Source organism: Bufo bufo, chromosome 10 (assembly GCF_905171765.1).
Source record: "Bufo bufo chromosome 10, aBufBuf1.1, whole genome shotgun sequence".
NCBI classification, from domain to species: Eukaryota; Metazoa; Chordata; class Amphibia; order Anura; family Bufonidae; genus Bufo; species Bufo bufo.
Window position 1 is genome coordinate 31872118 of NC_053398.1, and position 26074 is coordinate 31898191.

Below are 26074 nucleotides of genomic sequence, written 5' to 3' on the forward strand. Positions count from 1 at the left end.
CTATCCCAAACTCACTCATGATATCACACGAAGATACTTGGGTTGTTTGGCTTTCTAAACCACACTGCTTCTCTAAGGAATAAAATATTAATGGTTGAATAACAATAAGTCACTATGTTCGGGATATTATGCCCTGTAGACATCAAAGTATAGGATTGTTATCAATGGGATTTCAGCTCCATTTGGCTGAATGTCAATTTTTTCATAGCATAAAATTACTAGTTAAACATAAATCGATTTTATCTATTACTTTACCGTTACATGTCAAGGTCCTCAAAGTAAAAAAAAATCTAATTATATGAAGCATTCCACATACAAATACAATTCCAGGTCCCATCAGTAATACTTTGAAGGTGTAATATATATGTGCAAAGCGTTGGTTTTGGTCCCTTATGGTTCCGTTGTTGCTTATCAAAGGGGACAGAATTCATAAAGATTCTTCCACTGAGACTTCCTGTGCCAATAGGAAAAAAAATCCATGCAGATGAATAAATGAATAATCTGCGGTGTAAAATGTTTGTAAGCCTGCAGGAAATAAGTAACTTCATTCCTAGTTCAAGTAAGGTACCTGCTAATGAAATCTGGGAAACAACATCGCTCAAACAGAAAATGGTTCTATAAAAAGATGTGATTCTACCACTCTATCTATCTATCTTTTATCTATCTATCTATCTATCTATCTATCTATCTATCTATCTATCTATTTATCTATTTATCTATCTATGTTATATCTATCTATTTATCTCATATCTATCTATCTATCTATCTATCTATCTATCTATCTCTATATCTATCTATCTATTATCTATCTATCTATCTATCTATCTATCTATCTATCTATCTATCTATCGACTATCTCTCTATCTATTGAATATCTATATATCTATTGAATATCTATTATCTATCTATTATCTATTTATCTATCTGTATATGTATCTCATATCTATTATTAGAGATGAACGAATCGAAGCTGACGAAGTAGAATTTGATCCGAATTTCAGGAAAAATTAGATTCACAACAAATGCAAATTTCCTCATGCTTCGTGGTAACGAATCACAATTTTTCCTAAAATGGCGGCTACACATGTGAGGACTGAGGACATGGGGCAAGGAACTCTGGGAAGGTGGGATCACCCAGATTGACATGCATGCATGCAGCCAATCAGCAGCCAGCCAGCCCTGTGATGTCACAGCCCTATAAATACCGTAGCCATTTTAGATTCTGCCATTTTTCAGCATTCTGAGTGCAGGGACAGATGTGAGAAGGCGCTAGGGACAGCAATAGGAAAAACCTCATTGCAAACAAAGACACTGAAAAAACGTTTTATAAGTCCAGGGAAAGGATAGGGAGCAATTATTTCACAACATCTTAGTGCAAGGAGAGATGCCAGAAGGCGCTAGGGACAGTGCTAGAAAAGTGTTTTACAAGTCAAGGGAAAGATTCTTTGGGGATCCAAAAAGCCAATATAGAGCAATTTGTTCTTGGGGTGCAAGTGCTATGTTGAAAAGCCTTCAGTGGCTTATATCTGTGGAAAAATATATTCTCAGTTCACTTCTGCAGTTATATGTGTTGAAAGCGTACAGAAAGAAAAAAATATAAGCACTTCACTGGTGCATTTATTTCTGGAAAAAACGTTTAGTGGCCTATTTCAGTACAGAAAGACAAATATATTCTCAGTTCACTTCTGCAGTTATTTGTGGTGAAAGCATTTAAAGGATTATTTCAGTACAGAAAGAAAATTATATTCTCAGTTCATGTCGGCGGTTATATGTGTTGAAAGCGTTTAGTGGCCTATTTCATTACAAAAAGAAAAATATAATCTCAGTTCACGTTGATGGTTATATGTGTTATTTTGTATTTAAGTACAGAAAGAAAAATATATACGCACTTCACTGGTGCAGTTATTTTTGCTAAAAGTGTTTAGTGGTCTATTTCAGTACAAAAATAAAAATATATTCTCAGTTCACGTCGGCGGTTATATGTGTTAAAAGCGTTTAGTGGCCTATTTCAGTACAAAGAGAAAAAATATATTCTCAGTTTACGTCGGCGGTTATATGTGTTGAAAGCATGGCTGGGAGTCAGTAGGGTGGCTGCAGTGGGAGGTCGGGAGCCAAACGTGCCCTGGGTAGACCACCTACCTGCCCGGGAAGTAGTGATGCAAAGGTTCATGGAAGCAGCTGCAGTAGCAGTCAGTCAGTGCAGACTGTTGGAAGGAAAATCACCTACTCGCCGGTGTGGCAGTTTTTTGTTAAGCCACCGTAGGATGTTAACATGGCCATATGTAGAATATGTGGGCAGAAGGTGAAACGTGGCCAGGGTGACAATGTTGGCACCACAGCCCTGCGTCAACATATGCACACTATGTCACCTTGCCACTCTGTGGTATCCTCTTGATGCTGCTGCTTCTGCTACTGCCATCTCCACACTATGTCACCTTGCCACTCTGTGGTATCCTGATGCTTCTGCTGCTGCTACTGCCATCTCCACACTATGTCACCTTGCAACTCTGTGGAATCCTACTGATGCTGCTGCTACTGCCATCTCCACAAAAAGTCACCTTGCCACTCTGTGGTATCCTGATGCTGCTGCTACTGCCATCTCCACACTATTTCACCTTGCTATTCTGTGGTATCCTGATGCTGCTGCTGCTACTGCAATCTCCACACTATGTTATCTTGCCACTATATAGAAACATAGAATGGTATAGAAACATAGAATGTGTTGGCCGATATGAACCATTTGGCCCATCTAGTCTGCCCAATATATCTGAATCCTATGAATAGTCCCTGGTCCTATCTTATATGAAGGATGGACTTATGCCTATCCCATGCTTGCTTAAACTCCTTCACTGTATTTGCAGCTACCACTTCTGCAGGAAGGCTATTCCATGCATCCACTACTCTCTCAGTAAAGTAATACTTCTTGATATTACTTTTAAACATTTGCCCCTCTAATTTAAAACTATGTCCTCTTGTAGCAGTATTTCTTCTTTTAAACATTTTATCCTCTTTTACCTTGTTGATTCCCTTTATGTATTTAAAAGTTTCTATCATATCCCCTCTGTCTCGTCTTTATTCCAAGCTATACATGTTAAGGTCCTTTAATCTTTCCTGGTAAGTTTTATCCTGCAATCCATGTACTAGTTTAGTTTAGTCTAGTTGAGTAGCTCTTCTCTTCCTACTGATGCTGCTGCTACTGCCATCTCCACACTATGTCACCTTGCCACTCTGTGGTATCCTGATGCTGCTGCTGTTACTGCCATCTCCACACTATGTCACCTTGCCACTCTGTGATATCCTGATGCTGCTGTACTGCCATCTCCACACTATGTCACCTTGCCACTCTGTGGTATCCTGATGCTGCTGCTGTTTCTGCCATCTGCACACTGTCACCTTGTCACTCTGTTGTATCCTGATGCTGCTACTGCTGCTACTGCCATCTCCACACTATGTCACCTAGCCACTCTGTGGTATCCTCCTTATGCTGCTGCTACTGCCATCTCCACACTATTTCACCCTGTCCCTCTGTGGTATCCTGCTGCTGCCATCTCCACACTATGTCACCTTGCCGCTCTGTGGTATACTGCTGCCATATCCACACTATATCACCATGTCACTCTGTGGTATCCTGCTGCTGCCATCTTCACACTATGTCACCTTGCCACTCTGTGGTATCCTCTTGATGATGCTGCTGTCACCACCTCCAGACTCAGTAATTGTGCCACTCTGTGGCCTCCTCCTAATGCTGCTGCTGCCGCTACCTCCACACTATATCAACTTGCCACTCTGTGGTATCTTCCTGATTCTGCTGCTGTCGCCACCTCCAGACTCGGTCATTGTGCCACTCTGTGGCTTAATCCCGATGCTGCTTCTACCGGCATCTCCACACTACAAGTATGTCACCTTGCCACTCTGTGGTATCCTCCTGGTGCTGCTGCTGCAATCTCCACACTATGTTATCTTGCCACTATATAGAAACATAGAATGGTATAGAAACATAGAATGTGTCGGCAGATAAGAACCATTTGGCCCATCTAGTCTGCCCAATATACTGAATACTATGAATAGTCCCTGGTCCTATCTTATATGAAGGATGGACTTATGCCTATCCCATGCTTGCTTAAACTCCTTCACTGTATTTGCAGCTACCACTTCTGCAGGAAGGCCATTCCATGCATCCACTACTCTCTCAGTAAAGTAATACTTCTTGATATTACTTTTAAACATTTGCCCCTCTAATTTAAAACTATGTCCTCTTGTAGCAGTATTTCTTCTTTTAAACATTTTATCCTCTTTTACCTTGTTGATTCCCTTTATGTATTTAAAAGTTTCTATCATATCCCCTCTGTCTCGTCTTTATTCCAAGCTATACATGTTAAGGTCCTTTAATCTTTCCTGGTAAGTTTTATCCTGCAATCCATGTACTAGTTTAGTTTAGTCTAGTTGAGTAGCTCTTCTCTTCCTACTGATGCTGCTGCTACTGCCATCTCCACACTATGTCACCTTGCCACTCTGTGGTATCCTGATGCTGCTGCTGTTACTGCTATCTCCACACTATGTCACCTTGCCACTCTGTGATATCCTGATGCTGCTGTACTGCCATCTCCACACTATGTCACCTTGCCACTCTGTGGTATCCTGATGCTGCTGCTGTTTCTGCCATCTGCACACTATGTCACCTTGTCACTCTGTTGTATCCTGATGCTGCTGCTGTTTCTGCCATCTGCACACTGTCACCTTGTCACTCTGTTGTATCCTGATGCTGCTACTGCTGCTACTGCCATCTCCACACTATGTCACCTAGCCACTCTGTGGTATCCTCCTTATGCTGCTGCTACTGCCATCTCCACACTATTTCACCCTGCCCCTCTGTGGTATCCTGCTGCTGCCATCTCCACACTATGTCACCTTGCCGCTCTGTGGTATACTGCTGCCATATCCACACTATATCACCATGTCACTCTGTGGTATCCTGCTGCTGCCATCTTCACACTATGTCACCTTGCCACTCTGTGGTATCCTCTTGATGATGCTGCTGTCACCACCTCCAGACTCAGTAATTGTGCCACTCTGTGGCCTCCTCCTAATGCTGCTGCTGCCGCTACCTCCACACTATATCAACTTGCCACTCTGTGGTATCTTCCTGATTCTGCTGCTGTCGCCACCTCCAGACTCGGTCATTGTGCCACTCTGTGGCTTAATCCCGATGCTGCTTCTACCGGCATCTCCACACTACAAGTATGTCACCTTGCCACTCTGTGGTATCCTCCTGGTGCTGCTGCTGCTGCTGCTGTCGCCACCTCCAGACTCGGTCATTTTGCCACTCTGTGGCCTCCTTCTGATGCTGATGCTGCTGCCACCTCCAAACTCAGTCATTGTGCCACTCAGTGGCCTCCTCATACTGCTGCCGCCTCCAGACTCAGTCATTGTGCCACTCAGTGGCCTCCTCCTGATGCTGCTGCCGCCACCTCCACACTCTGTCATTGGGCCACTCTGTGGTCTCCTCATGCTGCTGCCAACTCCAGACTTTGCCATTGTGCCACTCAGTGTCCTCCTCATACTGCTGCCAAATCCAGACTCTGTCAGTTTCCACTTGGTAGCCTCCTCAAACTGCTGACACCTCCACACTTTGTCATGGTGCCACTCTGTGGCCTCCTCATGCTACTGCCACCTCCCCAGTCTCAGTCTCTCTTCGTTGTGCTACTCTGGCCCTCTCATGCTGCTGACATCTCCACACTTTGTCTTCTTGCCAATCCGTGGCCTCCTCATGCTGCTGCCACCTCCACAATCTCTCGTCGTCATGCCACTCTGTGGCCTCCTCATGCTGCCGCCACCCCTAGACTCTTTCAATGGGTTACTTTATGGTTTCCTCTTGCTGCTGCCACATCACCATTATATCATAGGTCCATTCTGTGGACTTCTCATGCTGTTCCCACAATCCCCACTTCATGACTGGGCCACTATTTTGCCTTTTTGCCTGGCTGACATCAAGATTTATTTGACCTTTCTTCTGATCTGTCAGAATGAAGGAAAAATTACATGCACAACGGATCCTGTCTGTGTAGCAGCTGTAAGGCCTGTATGGTCCCATCAGAATTGGCTTATGATTTGTTAGACAAAAGCAGGACATGGTACAAAACACAGAAGACATGCAAATATTCCATTCACGTGTCATCTCTGTTTTACATCCATTCCTTTTTTTTTGGGCATTAGCAATACTGATGGATTATTGAGCAAATGCTGACCGAGTGAAGGCGGATGCTCCACAGACAGGATCCGTTTTTGTGTTTCTGACGGATCAAAGGAAGGGCAAATTAATCAGTGACAATCAATACAAACTTACTGCTGACACCCTCTCCACTCTGTCCGGGGGGCTTTACTTGTATACATGTTTAACAGAACAGGTTCTGTAGACATCTATATGGAATCAGCTGGCGATGGTGTAAAAGGAGTGCGCTTCTTCTTGGCGCTAACATCGACCTGTAAGGCTGAGTTCACACTTGAGTTATTGGTGAGTGACTGCCCTAATAAGTGAAGTGTGCAGTGATTCTAAGAGCGACACCTGTCATTCATCTGCATGTCATACGGACTCACAGTATTATTTCACTACCAAAGCAGATTCCCTATGCGTGTTACTACAAGGCACAGTCTATCTATCTATCTATCTATCTATCTGTCTATCATCTATCGACTATCTATCTATCTGTCTATCATCTATCGACTATTTATCTATCTATCTATCTATCTATCGACTATCTATCTACTATCTATCTATCTATCTATCTATCTATCTATCTATCTATCGACTATCTATCTATCTATCTATTGACTGACTATCTATCTATCTATCTATCTATCTATCGACTATCTATCATCTATCTATCTATCGACTATCTATCTATCATCTATCTATATATCTGGCTGTCTATCTTCTGTCTATCCATTATCTGTCTTTCTGTATGTCTGTATGATAGGTAGCTTGTTTATCTGTCTATCTTATTGTCTATTATAACATACTGTATCTGTATCTTTCTTTCTTTCTCACTAGTGACTGACTAGTTCTGATCTCTTATGTACAGTGCAGATTACAATAAAAAAAACACAAATTCCCTGGTACTATTTATATATTATACCATTGATGTTGGCCGTTGTGGCCATTTTGATTGATGTGATAACATTGATGCGACTGCGATGAAGTCATCGCTGGTGACGTCACATGTTACCCTGGGTGAGATTTCGCACTGTATCCTCAATCAAGATGTCCGCGACAGCCTCTCCGTGAGCAAATGGATGAGATGAGAAGTTTTTTTTGCCGCCATTTCAGAAAAAATAGATTAATTACCACAAAGCGCGAGGAAATTCGCCTTTGCAGCAAATCAAAATTTTCCTGAAATTGGATTGAAGTCAATTTGTTTGGCTTCGATTCGCTCAATACTAATAACATACAACATAGCAGTCAAAATACGATCTATTGTTTTAATATGTTTTTTAAATGATTTTCTATACCTTTTTTGTGATTTTTTAAAATAATTTTCCATGTAGCTATATTTTAAAATAATTCTGAAATCTAGCAATTTTCACACTGTCTCACAATATGCTGACACTTCCTTCTCTGTAGAGATCCTTTCCATCAGACCTCCCATTGTATGGCAACACTTCTAGTATAAAGCTGAAAGCAGACTACACAGAATCTGCTATCAATAGGTGATGGTCACAGTTTACCTCCTCCCCCTCCTTATTTAGAGTTCTCTCACAACACGCTCCCAAAGAAGTTAATGAGTCATCTCTAGTCTATAGGTTTCTATGGTCCATGTGGCTACTTTAAAACATATCACTGAATGCTGTTAATAGAGCCAAATAGTTACTTGGGGTAGATGGCAGCCCCATGAGGTATAGGAAATAGAAAAAATTGGCAATAAAAAATAAAATAAAATCACATTATAAAAAGTGTATGTGTCAGTATCTTGCTGGTATATTTCCTGTAATTACATTGTATATATATTTCTGGCATAGGAAAGTCATGCAGAAGTAACATAAAGAGCTCTTACTATTGTTTAGCATCAACAGGGAATGCTTGGTCAACCTAATATAAGATCTAATAAGTGCTATGGTGAGACACAGTGAATAGTTGGTAATGCACATCTTATTTTCAAGGACTGTAGAAATAGATAATGAGTACCTCTGTGGTAGGTGTCTCTAAAGTTCCTCTTAAAGACGTTGGCTTCTCACTTGGCCTTGATGAGAAGATGCTTACAGGTGGGGGTTGATTGTGTAAAACTGAAGATAGACAGAGTTGTACGGTTTCTTTTAAAGCTTTTAGTTGAGATTCCTGGAGAAATAAAACTTTAGGTCAGATGCAGTAACTTAAGAATCTTCAAAAATAATGAGAATACGTAAATTATATTTGAGGACTGTAGATGGAGTAAGCTCAGACCAGCTGTATAGACCTGCAACAGATTTATCGCAGAGGATCAGACTGGACGATAGACACCTTTCTCTGACTCTATACCATCTAATGGTTGACTAAGGGGTCATGCCTTCACTTGAATGGGTCCACAATCCGGGAGATGCGGTGTGGTGTGGGACGGAGGCACGGATTGGAAGCCCACAGAAGCACTACAGAGTGCTTCCGGGGGTTTTCTGTTCGTGCCTCCACACACCAAAAAAGTAGTGCATGCACTACTTTTTTGCGGTGGACCGTCGGATGCGGATCGCGGACTCAGGAGTGGACTCGTTCAAGGTAATGGGTCCGCGATCCGTATGCGGAGGCTCCATGGGCCTGGCCAGAACACGGTCGTGTGCATGAGCCCTTAGGTTGTGATTAGAGATGAGTGAATTTCCTAAAACTTATTTTAGTCCAATTTGTACAAATCAGCCAAGACATTTGGGTACAAATTGACTTTACTTGAATTAAAAGTGCTTTAAATTCCAATCTCTTTTTATCTCTCTCTCTCTCTGGAAAAATTCTACCTAAACAAATCTGAAGAAATTCTTAATCTACTGAATTATTTAAAAAATTTGGGTTGAATTTTGATTCTAACAAATTGATTCACCCATCTCTATTTGTGACATAATTGTAAGTCATAATTGTTGCACAATTGTGGTGCTAAATGTTTTAATTTAGGACACTCCCCCTGTCCAACTAAGCCATACCACAATTTGGCACAATTTACGACAACCTAGAAGTGTATTCAAATTAGTAAAAGTGGACAAGTGAATCTCCAATCTACTAAATCAGAAGTTCTGAGAATCTAACACTTGTTTCCTACAAGGTAATATTTTGATATATTATTTAGTTTTTTTTTTCCTGAAGGTTTCTTTTTTATATAATTTTTTATGACCATCTAATAATCTAGAATATCTGATACTCTATTATCAGGTGCCATTGATGGCAAATTAGAGATGTTTTTACTGTATAATGAATTAATAAAACATAAATCATATCCAAAAAATAAGGTGCAGTGTTCATTTGTATAAGCACGTTCATAATCTATATAGGTGCTAAAACTGTGAGTGCTGCTACCCTGCTCTAGTCATTACAGGGGTTGTCGAGGATTAGAAAAACATCGCTGCTTTGTTCCAAAAAAGCAACACACCTGTCCATGGGTTGAGTCTGGTATTGTAGCTCAGCTTCATTGGAATCCATGGGACAGATATGAAATGCTGCATGCATCCTGTGAATAGATGTGGTCCTGTTTTTTTGGAAACAGGCATGTTTTTTCTAATCCTGGACGACCTCTTTAAACATTACTTTAAACTGTATGAGCAAGGGCTGCATTGTGTGACTTAAAGACCTAGCAGAGTTGGGCGTGTCAATATGGCAATCAAAACCTACCACAGCCAGTCTGGAAGTCCAAAAACATTCTCAGAGTTTTGTTCCACAATTCACAAAAAGGGTAATGTTTATTTTTCTAATTTTATACACTTTTACGCTCACCTTGAAATTTTACAGGTGTCCATAAAAACGTTGTGGCTAAGAAGAGTCAGAAAATGCAACCAATTTATTAACGATTTGCATCTTTTGGAGCAAATGTCTGCCGCACATACGAAGGCATTACAAAAAGGAAACTAACATATCTTGAGAATAGCACTAACTACTGTATATTAGGACTAGTGTTGAGGAAATCAAAGTTAAACAAATTGACTTTGAACCGAATTTCCGGCAAAAAAAAAAACCTGGTGCTTTGTGGTAACTAATAAATTTTTCCTGAAATGGCGGTAAAAAATAAAAGAGTCACCTCATCCATTTGCTTAAAGAAAGGACATCACAGTCGTAACTGCATCTGCCAAGTGTGATGACGTCAGCACGTCAGCACACGAGATTTGGCATGTTTTCTTCAATCAAGATGGGCCGTGGTGGCTTCTCCACAAGAAAAAGGATGAGGTGAGTATGTATTTTTTTTAAACCCATGATTAACCCCTGAAAGGCCTCAATGCGACTGTCAGATGCCGCGATCAGCATCAAACTAAGGGATTCAATGACGGGAGGGAGGCAAGATCATCGTTCCCCGTCATTGCGTCCGCTGCATAAAATGGAATGCGATTCATGATTAAGTCAGTGTGAACATCGGCAAAACTGCCAAATAATTTTTGACAACTTTGCTCATCTATAATATAACATGCACATTTTAAAGAATGTAGTAAAATTTTAAAATTCTTGAGCTGTAAATTATGTACCAATATTGATAAATCTTCTAAAAAAATCTCATTTGAAGAAAAAATGATTGCAGATTTTAGGTGGATTATCTTCAATTTTTGGCTCCTGGTGATTGAATTTTGAGAGGCTGTCCACTTTATGGACACTTTGCAAAATGCTGATTTTAGAATGTCTTGCTGTGGGCACTGCCATTAATCAGCCACAATATGTGGGGGGAAACCTGGAAACAAGTGTTCAGTTTCCCTGCAGCATTTCCACAGGGAAAATGAAGTATTACACTGTGTCCATTGAAATCGGTGGTCTATCCATGTAATGTATGAAGGTGATGATTCCTCCAAAATGAGAGATGCAAAATGTAACCGTTCCCCACTGTTTAACATGGAAGGCCTTGAGTAAACAACCTGAAATATTAGTATATTATTATATGCTATAAATATTCACTAGTCTGCTGCATAATAACAAGCCCTTACATTATCCAGTGATGCTGTTTCCATTTCTCTCTTCGCCACTGTCAATTTCTGCTCCAGATCAGTTAGTTGTTGTGCCTATGAAAAAGAATAAGAGCCTCAGCCATGCCGTCAGGATACACAAACAGAATCAGCCATTTATTGGGTTTGAATGCAAATGGCTGTGTAACTCATAAACATGTATGGCCATTTATAATACGCTATTTAATTAACTAATTATGAACTCACAGATGGTAGCTTCGAATCATGGCTCCCTCCTTCTCTGGAAAGTCTATTAAAATGATTTGTACTCTCATAAGAAAACATCTTAAGGCTTAGCATTTCAATAGAATACACACATCATCTCCCAGGAACATACCTACTTTATGGCTCTACAGCAATCATACATTGTCAGGAATGTATGAATAATAACATAATACATGTTTTATTCCTTGGTTTATTCATCTGTCATTTTATATACCCTGTTAACAATTGATGCCCGCTTGCCAAACTGGTTGATTCTAAAACAAGCGCATGAAAAATACATATTGTTTACAAGGAGTGTTTGCTTATAAAATTCTTGTAAAACCTACGTGAGTAATATATTTGATTTTTTTTATGGTTTCTGTATAGGGGTTTCGTCATTCCAATTTTATATATGATGTCTACACATATGGATGATGCTTAATAACTTGTATAAAAGGGATTTATAGATAATTGTCTCAATATGACTATTGGGTATGAAAAGTATAAAATAAAATGTGGTTGCCTCCCTGTAATGCATTTACTTGCTGGATATGTGTTACATTTGGTGACTAAATAGCTGACCCTTCAGACTGCAACTGGTTTGGTGCAAGCTAGACTGGTGTGCACAGTCTAAGGGATCCTCTGGATTTCATACTATTAGAGGCTGTCTAGCTTTGTAATATTGATGACATCCTCAAGATACTGTAGGTCATCAATTTTAGATTGGTGGGGGTCCAACTCTTGCAGCACCCCCAAACGGTCATCGTTTTGAAAAAGGAGCAGCAATCACATAGGTGCTGCATTGTCAGCAGTGTTTACAGAGGACTGGTCATCAATAGTACAAAGCTGGATAACCCCCTTCATACCTTAATGAGGTATGGACTTTGCCTCAAGAAGATTGCAAGGTCTTTGTACCCAGAATATTCGTCAGTTGGTATCTAGATGTAGTGGTGCTGAAAGGACTATAAAGTAGGCAGTTAGGAAGCCAAAGATTATAGCCAGGAGAGCTGAAAGGCTGTGTCAGACCAGAGAAAGGGAGTAGAGGGAAAATATGTATGGAGCCAATTAGAGATGATCACATTTTTTTAAATTTGCTGTGGGTCCGATTCGCTACATTTTGGAAAAAAATTAATTCAACTATGAATCTATTGTATCCAAATCAAATATGCTCCAATTTCCCTGAAAGTTTAACACTCTCTGATTTCCTAGGACTTTTATTTTTTTTTTGGAAAGATTCTGGTCTCCATGATAGATATAGTACCTACCCAGAGATCCCCCCAAAGGCCTCTCAACCAAAAAAGCTGTTTCTACCTGTTTTGTTCTGATAAATAGTCATGACGGCAGGAGCAATATTCGAATTTGCAATATTTAGCGAATATTTTTTAGAATATTCGTCATATATTCGTGAATTAGGGAATTTCGAGATTATATTCTTGATTGCGAAAATCGGCAATGTAATATTTGCGTAATGAGCACGAAATACAGGCGTGGGTCACTTTTGCTACATTATTGAAGCTGGTATAAGTTTCCTGAGACTGGAGAAAATGGTTGGCACAGCAGAACATTAGAATAGCTTTATATGCAGATAGAGTGCTCCAATATATTTGCGCTTGCGAAATTTCGGCATATTTTTTCGCTGTGGAGGTTATTTTTATATAGTAAGGGGTAGGCAACTTTTCTATTGGTAGCTAGATTGGGATGTTGCTAAGCTGTGACAAAGCCTTCTCATTGGCTCACAAGCTAGATGATCATCTGATGTGTACTGTGTTAAAAAAATAATAATATTCGTCATTATGAATATGTAGCACTATATTCTAAATATTCGCAAATTCTTGAAGTTCCGATATTTGCGATAAAAATTCGCTTTTCGAATGTTCGCGCTCAACACTACTGATAAATTGATTTTGTCCTGAGCTAGCTACATATATGAGGATGGCTTAGCTATTCTCCTAGTTATGCTACATAAATCTGTTAAATGGGGCTCAGCAATGTTTGGATGGCTACTCAATTTTTCTTTAATCCTTTTGTGGAGAAAGTTGAATTGTGCATGTTTTTCACATGCAAATCTTTCTCTTGATATGTCCAACACAAATTGCCAAAAATTCAGGTTGAATTCCAAATCGATAGAATTGATTTGCTCATCTCTAGTATGTATATTTATACATACCTCCTCGTGTTTCATGTATCAATTTTCTCCTATTTTTTTTATTCACAAAGTTTTTGATGGTAGCCTCAAACTGTTCAATCAGTGCTTTTCATAATAGAATTTCCCCCTGTTGGTAGCCTCAAACTATTCAATCAGTACTTTTGTATAATAAGATATATATATATTTTTTTATCTATTGTTGTACTTGTGTCCATAACACATAATGTTTCTATTTTTCAGAAAGAGCTAGTCTCCTTTCCTAAAGGAAAACTGAGTGTCTCATACCAGGAACCAGGAACTGTTTCTGGGTAACTTCCCTTTAACAGAGCTGAGCAAAGAAAATTTTGCTTGGCTGTCTAAGAGGCCTTGGTTGGGGTATTAGTTCCTATTATATAGGGCACTGAGTATGCATGAGGAGTATTTTAAGCCAATCAACTCTCACCTGGGTTTCTGGGGAAAATATATAATAATTAGCACATATTACATTTGCCTGCATTAGATAGGCTTAGGAAAGCTAATTTGAATATATTTCTCAGAAACTCAGAGTAGTATTGTTTGACCTACAATATTTTGCACACGTACTATGCATTCAAGGTATTGTCAGTAATGAGTAAAATTACTCCTCAGACAACTCATATATATTGCTCAGAAACCTAAGTTGCATTCTTTCTCCATTGAAAAATGGGTTAGTTAGAATCCAAACTTTTTGGGAAATTTAGGATGAATTCCAATTTGGTAGAATCGATTCACTCATAAGGCATTCATGTGGACAAATTGGATCTGCTGCACCATATACCATCTTTTATATAAAGGGAATCAGGATAGCATGATAGACAGTAGAAAAGCTCTAAGTAGTATAGATGTGAAAACAGTAACTATGAGGCAGGAAAACACTTTATGTTAGCTTCAGCAGCCTCTGTATCTGTGTATCTCAGACTGCAGTTCACTCTTATGCCTTCTCCCCTTTGCAAAGTTTTCTATTAGTAGTTGTAATCTGATTTTTAAATGATCTGACAGGTCATCCTAGTATCTCAAGACGGACACAGCAGAGAATACAGAAAGAACGCTAGTTTAGAAAAGTAACCTGATAAGTGAAGTAAGAGGCATTTTATAACATATATAATGTGTCTCATATTTACTTGTACTATTGATTTGCATGATGTGTGAAAAGCCAGTGACTTTTTTTTAAATAAATGGCTCTAAACAGAAGCTATGATACAAGGGAGTGTATAAACTGAAAAGTATACTGCACGATAGACCATTGGTTACCATTGATGCCTTAAAGGACTGGGGTCTTTGGTTCAAATCTGACCGATAATGACAACTCTCTGGCCCTGAGTTTATCATACTTTCACTCCAGAATTATGGCATCAAAAAGTCGGAAAGTAGGGCTTTTGCTACTTTTTTGCAATCAAATGCACAAAATTTATGCTCTTGTGGAAAAATTTGGGAGTTTTTAAATTTACTTGTGCAACATTTTGGGAGTTTTTGCATTTTTACACCAGTTTTGTAACGTGGGTGGAAAAGTGGGTGTTGATAAGTGTTGATCGAGCACAAAAGTGCTCAGGTGCTCTGGCTGAAAACATCAGGATGGTCGGGTGCTCCACCGAGCACCCGATTATAATGGAAGTCAGTGGGAGAACCCGAGCATTAAACCAGGCACCCTCTGCACTGAAGAGGGGAGAGTGCCTGGTTCATAGGAAAAGGTCAGATATTGATGGAAACACCACCAAAATGGTTCGGGAACAACACAAAATGCATCTTGGACTCCCAGGTCGCTGCTGGAAACGATGTTGTCCAAGTAGTACGCCCTTTTACAGACTGACAATAATATGCACAAAACCGAAGATAAAACCAATTTTAGAGGAAAAATTGTTAGGAAACATTCTTGCCTGTATATTTACTTGTATATAAAGTGCAAGTGCTGCCAAAAAATACAAGGAAGAGGCACTCCGATACAACCTGTATATTACATAAAGGAGGGCCCATTCACATTGTGGTACAATTGTTCATGTAGTGGGACTCTTACACTCATAAAGCCTATGCACTAACTGAAAGGGCTGCCAAAAATTACAAGGAACTGGCACTCCAATACACCCTTTATCACACATAAAAGAGGGCATCATACACAGCCTTGAAAAATTATGATTGATGGCCTGCTGGTGACCCTCAAAAAGCATTTGGAGCAAGGGCCTGCTGATCTGACCATCTAAAACAGGCATCCTCAAACTGCGGCCCTCCAGCTGTTGCAAAACTACAACTCCCAGCATGCCCGAACAGCCTACAGGTATCAGCCTACAGCAGGGCATTGTGGGAGTTGCAGTTTTACAACAGCTGGAGGGCCGCAGTTTGAGGATGCCTGATCTAAAACATTATGGGCGAGGGTCTGCTGCCGATTTGGTGACTCTAGATAAGATGTGGCCGATCGCACATTCCCGTGAAGGCGATGATCTATTCGGATGTCTGCCCTATTATCTTTCTAAGTTATTTTCAGCTCCAACCATGGTGACCACGGGTAACGGGGAATCAGTGTTAGATTCCGTAGAGGGAGCCTGAGAAACGGCTATGGCTACCACATCCGAGCAAGGCAGCATGCATGAAAATTACCTATTAGGTATAATTAGGTGAGAGCCTACAGGTGTGCTGACCCTGTAAAAGATTTTAGGTGCGGGCCTGCAGGTGAGCTGACCCTGTAAAAGATTTTAGGTGTGGGCCTGCTGGTGAGCTGACCCTGTAAAAGATTGTAGGTGAGGGCCTGCTGCAGAGCTGACCCTCTAAAACGTTGTAGATGAGGGCCTGCAGGTGAGCTGACCCTTTAAAACATTATATACAAGGGCCTGCAGATGAGCAGACCCTGTAAAAGATTGTAGGTGAAGGCCTGCTGGTGAGCTGACACTGTAAAAAATAATATGCGAGGGCCTGTTGGTGAGCTGACCCTGTAAAACATTATATGCAATGGCCTGCTGGTGAGCTAACCCTGTAAAAAATTTGAGGTGCGGGCCTGCTAGTGAGCTGACCCTGTAAAAGATTTGAGGTGCGGGCCTGCTGGTGAGCTGACCCTGTAAAAGATTTGAGGAGCGGGCCTGCTGGTGAGCTGACCTTGTAAAAGATTGTAGGTTAGGTCCTGCTGGTGAGCTGACCTTCTAAAAGGTTGTAGGTGAGGGCCTGCAGGTGAGTTGACCCTCTAAAACATTCTATGCGAGGGCGTTCAGGTGAGCTGACCCTGTAAAAGATTGTAGGTGAAGGCCTGTTGGTGAGCTGACCCTCTAAACAATTATATGCGAAGGCCTGCTGGTGAGCTGACCCTGTCAAACATTATATGCGAGGTCCTGCTGGTGAGCTGACCCTGTAAAAGATTGTAGGTGCGGGCCTGCAGGTGAGCTGACCCTGTAAAAAAATTTAGGTGCGGGCCTGCAGGTGAGCTGGCCCTCTAAAAGGTTGTAGGTGTGGGCCTGCAGATGAGCTGACCCTCTAAAACATTATATGCATTATATGCAGATAAACTGACCCTGTAAAAGATTGTAGGTGAAGGCCTGCTGGCGAGCTGACCCTGTAAAAGATTTACGGTGCAGGCCTGCTGGTGAGCTGACCCTGTTAAAGATTGTAGGTGAGGGCCTGCTGGTGATCTGACCCTCTCAAAAATTGTAGATGAGGGCATGCATGTGAGCTGACCCTCTAAAAAATTATATGCGAGGACAGCTGCTGTCAACCTGTCAGCATTATCAGTTGACAGGCAGATATGCTTATCTGTTATAATGTCACCAGAAGCACTAAATTACCGCTCAGACAAAACGCTGGCGGCAGGGCAGGCCAGCACCTCCAAAGCGTAGAGCGCCATTTCGTGCCACATGTCCAGCTTGGACATCCAGTAGTTGTAAGGCACTGAGGGATCATTGAGGATGCTGACACGGTCTGCTAGGTACTCCTTCACCATTTTCCAAAATGTTTCCCTCTTTTTGACACAAGGCCACACATCAGGGTGAGGGTGCTGGCGGGGTGTCATAAAAAACTATCCCATGCTTTGGAGAGTGTTACCCTGCCTCTGTTGGAACTGCTGTGTGTTCCCCTTGTCTCCCCTCCTCAGTTGGCTATGGAACTACGGACTCTGCCGACCAGCGTTGACAGATAGAAATTTTGGAGCAATTTTTCAACAAGGATCTTCTGGTATTGCACCGTATTGCTCGTCTTCTCCACCAGAGGAAGGAGAGATGAGAAGTTCTCTTTGTAGTGGGGGTTGAGAAGGGTGAACAACCAGAAATCCATGTTATCTAAAATGCGTATAATGTGCGGGTCGTGGGAAAGGCAGCCTAACATGAAGTCAGCCATGTGTGCCAGAGTACCAGCAGGCAAGACTTTGCTTTCGTCATCAGGAGGATCACTCTTAATCTCCTCATCCTCTTCCTCCTCTTGTGCCCACCCATGCAGAACAGGTGGATTTAAACTTCCATGGGTACCACCTTCTGTAGCAGAGGAAATCGTCCCCTGCTCCTCTTCCTCCTCCTTATTATCGTCCAATTCGCGCTGAGAAGACGAACTGAGGGTGGTCTGGCTATCACCCTGTGTAATGTCTTCCCCCATTTCCACCTCTTCCACATGCAAAGTGTCGTCCTTAATTGTGATCAACGAGCGTTTGAGTAGACACAGAAATGGGATGGTTATGCTGATAATAGTGTTATCGCCGCCCACCATCTGTGTTGATTCCTCAAAGTTTCATAAAACCTCACAGAGGTCAGACATCCATGCCCACTCCTCGCTTGTGAATAGCAGAAGCTGACTGGAAAGGCGACGACCATGTTGCAGCTGGTTTTCCACTACTGCCCTCTTCTGCTCACAAAGCCTGGCCAACATGTGGAAAGTAGAGTTCCAGCGCGTGCTGACGTCGCACAACAGCCGGTGAGCTAGCAATTTCAAGCGCTGGTGCAGCATTGACAGACCGGCTGAAGCTGTCGATGATTTTCGGACATGTGCACACACATGGCACACCTTCACCAGTAATTCAGGCAAATTGGGGTAGGTTTTGAGAAACCGCTGAAACCAAGTTTAAGCCGTGGGCTAGGCATGGGATGTGTGTGAGCTTGCCGAGCTCCAAAGCTGCCACCAAGTTACGGCCATTATCAGACATAACCATGCCTGTTTCTAGGTTGCGTGGCAAGAGCCACAGCTCAGTCTGGTCTCTTATCCCCTGCCAAATCTCTGTGGCGGTGTGCTGTTTCTCTTCTAAGCATATCAGCTTCAGCACGGCCTGTTGACACTTTCCCACTGCAGTGCTACACTGCTTCCAGCTACCAATTGATGAATGACTGGTACTGCACGCGGATAATTCAGATGTGGAAGTGGAGGAGGAGGAGAAGAAGTGGGGTTTGGAGCCACTAACATAGGTGCTGGCGGAAACCCTGATCGACGTAGGGCCCGCAATCCTTGGCGTCGGTAGCACCTGTGCCATCCCAGGGTACGACTCGCTTCCGGCTTCCACAACGTTCACCCAGTGTGCCGTCAGTGAAATGTAGCATCCCTGGCCGAATGCACTTGTCCATGTGTCCGTGGTTAAGTGGACCATCCCAGTAACTGTGTTGGTCAGGGCACGTGTGATGTTACAGGACACATGTTGGTGTAAGGCGGGCACGGCACACCTTGAAAAATAGTGGCGGCTGGGGACTGCGTAACGCGGGCCGACCGCTGACATCAGGCTGTGGAAGGCCTCAGTGTCCACAATCCTAAATGCCAACATTTCCAGGGCCAGTAATTTGGAAAGCTGCGCATTTAGTGCTATGGCCTGTGGGTGAGTGGCTGGGTGTGCGTGGGTGAGTGGCTTGCGTTCAAATGCCTGGGGTAAGGAAATTTGGACACTGCGTTGGGAAACGGAAGTGGATTTGGTGGCTGATATGTGCTTGCGAAGGTCCAGGTGCAGGGCATGAGGCAACCGAGCCTGCGCCTTTGACAGGTAATTCGCCAGCACATAACACAGTGGAAGAGGAGGCAGTGGTGTGACCTGCAGACCCAGATTGTGGACCAGGCATTCGGCTCACTTGTTAGGGTGCTTGAATGCCATGTGGCGGATAATGCTGGTGGAGGTGAAGTTGCTAGTGTTCACGCCCCGGCTCATTTTTGTATGGCACAGTTTGCAAATTACAATTCTTTTGTCATCTGCACTTTCCTCAAAAGAGCACAAGACTGCTGAACACCTACCCCTTGTCAAGGGAGATTTCTGCAAGGGTGTGCTCCGTGGAACAGTTGCGGGCCTGTTTGGTGTGGCCCGCCTTCTCCCTTTTGCCATCCCACTGCCTCCCCCTTTTTAATGCTGTCCTCGCTCGGCTTTCAACCTTCCCAGGTAGGGTCAGTGACTTAATCGTCCACCACCTCCTTCCTCACTCTGCTTATCCTCCTGCAAACAAATTTAAAAAGTAATTTGGGATGTGGAAACGTCATACAGGAGAGATCCAGCAGGTAATGTCAATGATGTCACCAGCGGCTAATGAAAAATTACAGGGAATGTCACAGGTATTTGGGATGAGGAAACGTTATACAGCAGAGGTACCCCCGGTAATGTCACTGTCCGCTGCATCTATGAAAAAAAATGTACACTGTATGTCACAGACACATTTTTGAAGTGCACACATTACACTGCAGATGTGGCCTGGTAATGTCACTGCCAGAAGCGGACACTGTCTATTGACAAAGTACACTGTATGTCAATAATATTTTTGGGATGCGCACACTTTACACTGGAGATGTGGCACAGCTAATGTCACTGTCCGCAGCGGACACCGTCTACAGAAAAAGACAACTGTATGTCACAGATATTTTTGGGATGCACACACTTTACACTGGAGATGTGGCGCAGCTAATGTCACTGTCCGCAGCGGACACCGTCTAGCAAAAAAGGACACTGGATGTCACAGATTTTTTTGGATGCGCACACTTTACACTGGAGATGTGGCGCAGCTAATGTCGCTATCTGCAGTGGCCTAACTATTGTACGCTATTTAGCATAGGATGCACTAAAAATAGATATTGCTGCCACACACAATAGTCCTTAGAAGGACTTTTGTGTCTGTAAAGTTTTAGCTATTTAGCGCAGGTTGCGCTAAAAATATAAATTGCTGCTGCTACACACAATAGTCCTTAAAAGGACTTTTTCGTCTCTGAAAAGTTTTGGCGGTAAAAATATTCATAAATCACTCCCTACACTGTCTGTCCCTTCCTCAGCACAGCTCTCCCTTACTAAGAATGAGCTGGACATGTGTTATCGGGTGCTATATAGCACCCGATGATGCGTTCCGGCCAGCCAATCACTGTAATGCCAGCAGCCAACATGGCTACGGCATTACAGTGAGGGCAGTACTTACCTGCACGTTTATTGGCTGTGTAGCAACCAAGAAACGTGCGGGGCGGAGACTCGAGCATTGCACTCAAGCACATGCGGTATTCGGCCGAATATCACCATCTGCCGAGCATTGAGATGCTCGAGCCGAACTGGTGTTCGGCCGAGCATGCTCAATCATCACTAGTGTTGATAGCTTTGTTAATGAGTTTCACTCCAGATTTTAAAAAGTAACAATCTCACTCCAGGAGGAGGGTGGAGTAGTAACAGTGGCGCGCCCAGGGTGTTTGGCACCCGGTGCGGGTCCTTTCTCTGGCACCCCAGCCCGCCCCCCAATACTTGACCACATACCTCCAGGGACATCTCCTGTCATGTAGACCTTCTCTTTCCTCTTCTCCACCGTTAGACCGCCATGAAATATTCTTTCAGTCGCATCTCGTCTCTACAGAGTTTGTAACACAGACACGTTAGATTTCTCAGTTTTTCCATCAACTTCCCCATCCTGGTGTCCCCACAGTTTCATCCTGCTGCCACCCCCAATACTGTCCTCGTTGTTCCCCCCAATGCCCCAGGTACTATACTGGGTAAAAAATTGTGACCCCAGTAGACATCATTGGGGTCATTTATTAAACTGGTGTAACGTAGAACTGGATTTCCAAAAGAGCTGTCAAAAATGAAAGGTGGAATATGATTGGCTGCTATGGGCAACTAAGCCAGTTCTACTTTACACCAGTTTGATAAATTTACCCCAAATGTCCCTATAATGTCCACAGCAGCTATAATGTCCCCTAGAGTGTCCCCAGTAATAATAACATAACATAACATACCGTATATACTCGAGTATAAGCCGACCCGAGTATAAGCCGAGGCCCCTAATTTTACCCCCAAAAAATGGGAAAAATTATTGACTCGAGTATAAGACTAGGGTGGGAAATGCAGCTATAATGCAGAGTGTATGTGTATATAATGCACACACTCTACATTATATACACACATCTGCAAGAGGGTGACTCAGATTGATGGGAGTCTGACTCTGACTCCCTGTATTTAATGCAGAGTGTGTGCATTATATACACACACACTCTGCATTAAATACAGGGAGCCATCCACAGATCTCCCCCCTAAACAGTGCCATCCACAGATCTCCCCCCTAAACAGTGCCATCCACAGATCTCCCCCCTAAACAGTGCCATCCACAGATCTCCCCCCTAAACAGTGCCATCCACAGATCTCCCCCCTAAACAGTGCCATCCACAGATCCCCCCCTAAACAGTGCCATCCACAGATCCCCCCTAAACAGTGCCATCCACAGATCCCCCTCCCCGACGCACACAGCAGTATATTTATAAAATAATCAGTAACTACTTTAACTTTAATCATTGCTCATTGCTGAGCTCTTTACTCTGATTATTTGGATATCTTACTTTGTTTTAGCTCCGGTAATAAGAGGCAGTGCGGGCGGGCGGGCGGCGCTCACTCACTGACGTCACGCGCCTGCTTCTCCCACTAGGCGGCGCAGGCGCGTGACGTCAGTGAGTGAGCGCCGCCCCCCGCACTGCCTGCTATTACCGGAGCTAAAACAAAGTAAGATAGCCAAATAAATAATCCAGGGCTTTACTCATTATCTCCTGGGGGGCCCCGTGGGCCCCCCTGACTTAGGGGCCCGGTCGCAATTGCGACCGCTGCGACCGCTATAGCTACGCCACTGTTGGTCTGTATTATGGCAATGTAAGTTGCCATAATACAGACCTAGACTCGAGTATAAGACGAGGGGGCTTTTTGAGCACAAAAATATGTGCCAAACAACTCGTCTTATACTCGAGTATATACGGTAACCTATATTTTGCTCCAGGTAATAATTCCTGTATGGTGTCTCTCCATAGTAAATTGCCCCTCCCACACTGCACCATACAGTAATTCCCCAACAGTAATTTCCCCCACACTGCCCCCACACAGTAATTTCCCCCACAGTGCCCCCACACAGTAATTTCCCCCACAGTGCCCCATATAGTAATTTGCCCCACACAGTAATTTCTCCCACACTGTCCCCACACAGAAGTTTCCCACACACAGTAATTTCCCCCACACTGCCCCATATAGTAATTTTCCCCACACAGTTATTTCCCCCACACAGTAGTTTCCCTCACACTGCCCCCACACAGTAATTTCCCCCCACACGGTAGTTTCCCCCACACAGTAGTTTCCCCCACACTGTCCCCACAAAGTAGTTTCCCCCAAACTGCCCCCAGATAGTAGTTTCCCCCACAGTAATTTCCCCCACACAGTAGTTTCCTCCACACTGCCCCCCACAGTAATTTCCCCCACACAGCCCATAAAGTAATTTGCCCCACACATTAGTTTTCCCCACATTGCCCCATATAGTAATTTGCTCCCCACATAGTAATCCCTCCCATAATGATTTTCCCCCACATAGTAATCCATACCATAGTTATTTGTCCCAACATAGTAATCCCTCCCATAATAATTTGCCGCCACACAGTATCCCACCATAATATTTTTCCCCCACATGTCCTCCTGTGTGCCCCCCCATGTCCCCCATGCCGTCCCCCAAAGATGGCACATAAAAAACAAACAAAAAAAAAACTAAACTAAAATCTAAATACTCACCTGCGCTTGAAGAGGAGAAGAAGGCAAGCACACTTCACTGTGCTGCTGCGTCCCGGCACAGGCACGCACGATGACGTCATCACGCACGCCTGCGCCTGAATTTCATTACTGCATAGGGCTCAGGCCTACAAGGCCTGAAGCCTATGGCGCTGATCGGCGGAGGGGCAGCGAACTATGCACTCCCGTGCCCCGCCGCAGTATGTGGGCGACAGCGCTCCAGCAATGAGCGCTTCCATTTGTATTGATGTAAGTGCTCATTGCTTCTGGCACCCCCTGAGAGCCGACACCCGGGGAGGACCGCATCCCCTGCCCCCCCCCCCCCCAGGCACGCCACTGAGTTGGAAAACTGGAGTAGCTTCTCTAGACAGAAGTGTTAGGTTTAAGGACAAGACAAATTTATTAAGTAACATGAGACATTTGATAAATGTGGCACAAAGTACTCCAATGCAGACAATATTTCCCACATGATATTCTCCCCTGTATGCTTTCCATGGATTTGTGCAGTTTATTCCCCCCAAAAAAACCTATTGATAACTTAATTAGAAATTTTGACTTAATCATAATGGGGTAAGGAGCCAATGTGGGTGATGGCCATCTCTTTACATTGATGTGGAATATGTTGGTCCTATATAAATAAATAAATAAATGAATAAATAAAATCTATGCATAACATGGATGACAATTCATTTGAATATTCAGCTTGTAATGCTACAGTTCTTTTGAAAGGGAATTGTATGGCCAAATGTGGCTTAGCAGTTGCTGGGTAGCTGATAAACCAGCAAGCGGCAGCCTTTTATTAAATTTTTTATTAGGTTGTTTTTATTAGCTTAGATAAAATATGCATTTTTGAAAGGTTTATTGTTGCTTACTGTTTTTAACTACTTACAAATCAGCAATATAACAAGCAAAAAACAATGCTGCAGATCCCTACTGTTGCATGTTCAATATATAGCTTATATAGAAAACATTCTCTCATTTAGGCCTCATGCACACGACCGTTTTTTTTAAGGTCCGCAAAAACGGGGTCTATAGGTCCGTGATCCATGACCGCTTTTTCGTCCGTGGGTCTTCCTTGATTTTTGGAGGATCCACGGACATGAAAAAAAGTCGTTTTGGTGTCCGCCTGGCCGTGCGGAGCCAAACGGATCCGTCCTGAATTACAATGCAAGTCAATGTGGACGGATCCGTTTGACGTTGACACAATATGGTGCAATTGCAAACGGATCCGTCCCCCATTGACTTTCAATGTAAAGTCAGGAGTTAATATACCATAGGATCAGAGTTTTCTCCAATCCGATGGTATATTTTAACTTGAAGCGTCCCCATCACCATGGGAACGCTTCTATGTTAGAATATACCATCGGATTTGAGTTAGATCGTGAAACTCATATTCGACAGTATATTCTAACACAGAGGCGTTCCCATAGTGATGAGGACACTTCAAGTTAGAATATCCTACGAACTGTGTACATGACTGCCCCCTGCTGCCTGGCAGCACCCGATCTCTTACAGGGGGCTGTGATCCGCACAATTAACGCCACAGGTGCCGCACCTGAGGGGTTAATTGTGCGTATCATAGCCCCCTGTAAGAGATCAGGTGCTGCCAGGCAGGAGGGGGCAGACCCCCCCTCCCTCCCCTGTATTACATTCATTGGTGGCCAGTGCGGCCTCACCTCTTCCCCCCAAGTTAAAATCACGTTCCGAATCCCCCATCATTGGTGGCCAGTGCGGCCTCACATCTCCCCCCCCCCCTAGTTAAAATCACGTTCCCCGATTATTGGTGGCAGTGGAGAGTTTCGATCGGAGTCCCAGTTTAATCGCTGGGGCTCTGATCGGTAACCATGGCAACCAGGATGCTACTGCAGTCCTGGTTGCCATTGTTACTTAGCAATTTTTAGAAGCATTATACTTACCTGCGAGCTGCGACGTCTGTGACCGGCCGGGCGCTCCTCCTACTGGTAAGTGAAAGGTCTGTGCGGCGCATTGCTTATAGCACAGACCTGTCACTTACCAGTAGGAGGAGCGCCGGTCGGTCACAGACATCGCAGCTCACAGGTAAGTATAATGCTTTTAAAAATTGCTAAGTAACCATGGCAACCAGGACTGCAGTAGCGTCCTGGTTGCCATGGTTACCGGTCGGAGCCCCAGCGATTAAACTGGGACTCCGATCGGAACTCTCCACTGCCACTAATGATGGGGGAACGTGATTTTAACTAGGGGGGGGGAGATGTGAGGCCACACTGGCCACTAATGATGGGGGATTCGGAATGTGATTTTAACTGGGGGGGGGGAGATGTGAGGCCACACTGGCCACCAATGATGGGGGATTCGGAACGTGATCTTAACTGGGGGGGGGAGATGTGAGGCCGCACTGGCCACCAATGATGGGGGATTCGGAACGTGATTTTAACTAGGGGGGGGGATGTGAGGCCGCACTGGCCACCAATGATGGGGGATTCGGAACGTGATTTTAACTGGGGGGGGAGAGAGGGGAGGCCGCACTGGCCACCAATGAATATAATATTGGGGAGGGAGCGGGTCTGCCCCCTCCTGCCTGGCAGCACCTGATCTCTTACAGGGGGCTATGATACGCACAATTAACCCTTTAGGTGCGGCACCAGAGGGGTTAA

General features: G+C 43.5%; 1 protein-coding gene across 1 annotated transcript in view; it reads right to left on the reverse strand.

Annotated features, from left to right (window-relative positions):
• Positions 1-26074, reverse strand: part of LUZP2 (leucine zipper protein 2) — a 605558-nt gene that overhangs the window by 71493 nt on the left and 507991 nt on the right. The window contains exons 8-9 of the mRNA XM_040408869.1: positions 11128-11202; positions 8180-8329 (exon numbers count right to left, since the gene is read on the reverse strand). Coding sequence (XP_040264803.1) covers positions 8180-8329; positions 11128-11202 — 225 coding nt within the window. The remainder of the gene's footprint in view (positions 1-8179; positions 8330-11127; positions 11203-26074) is intronic.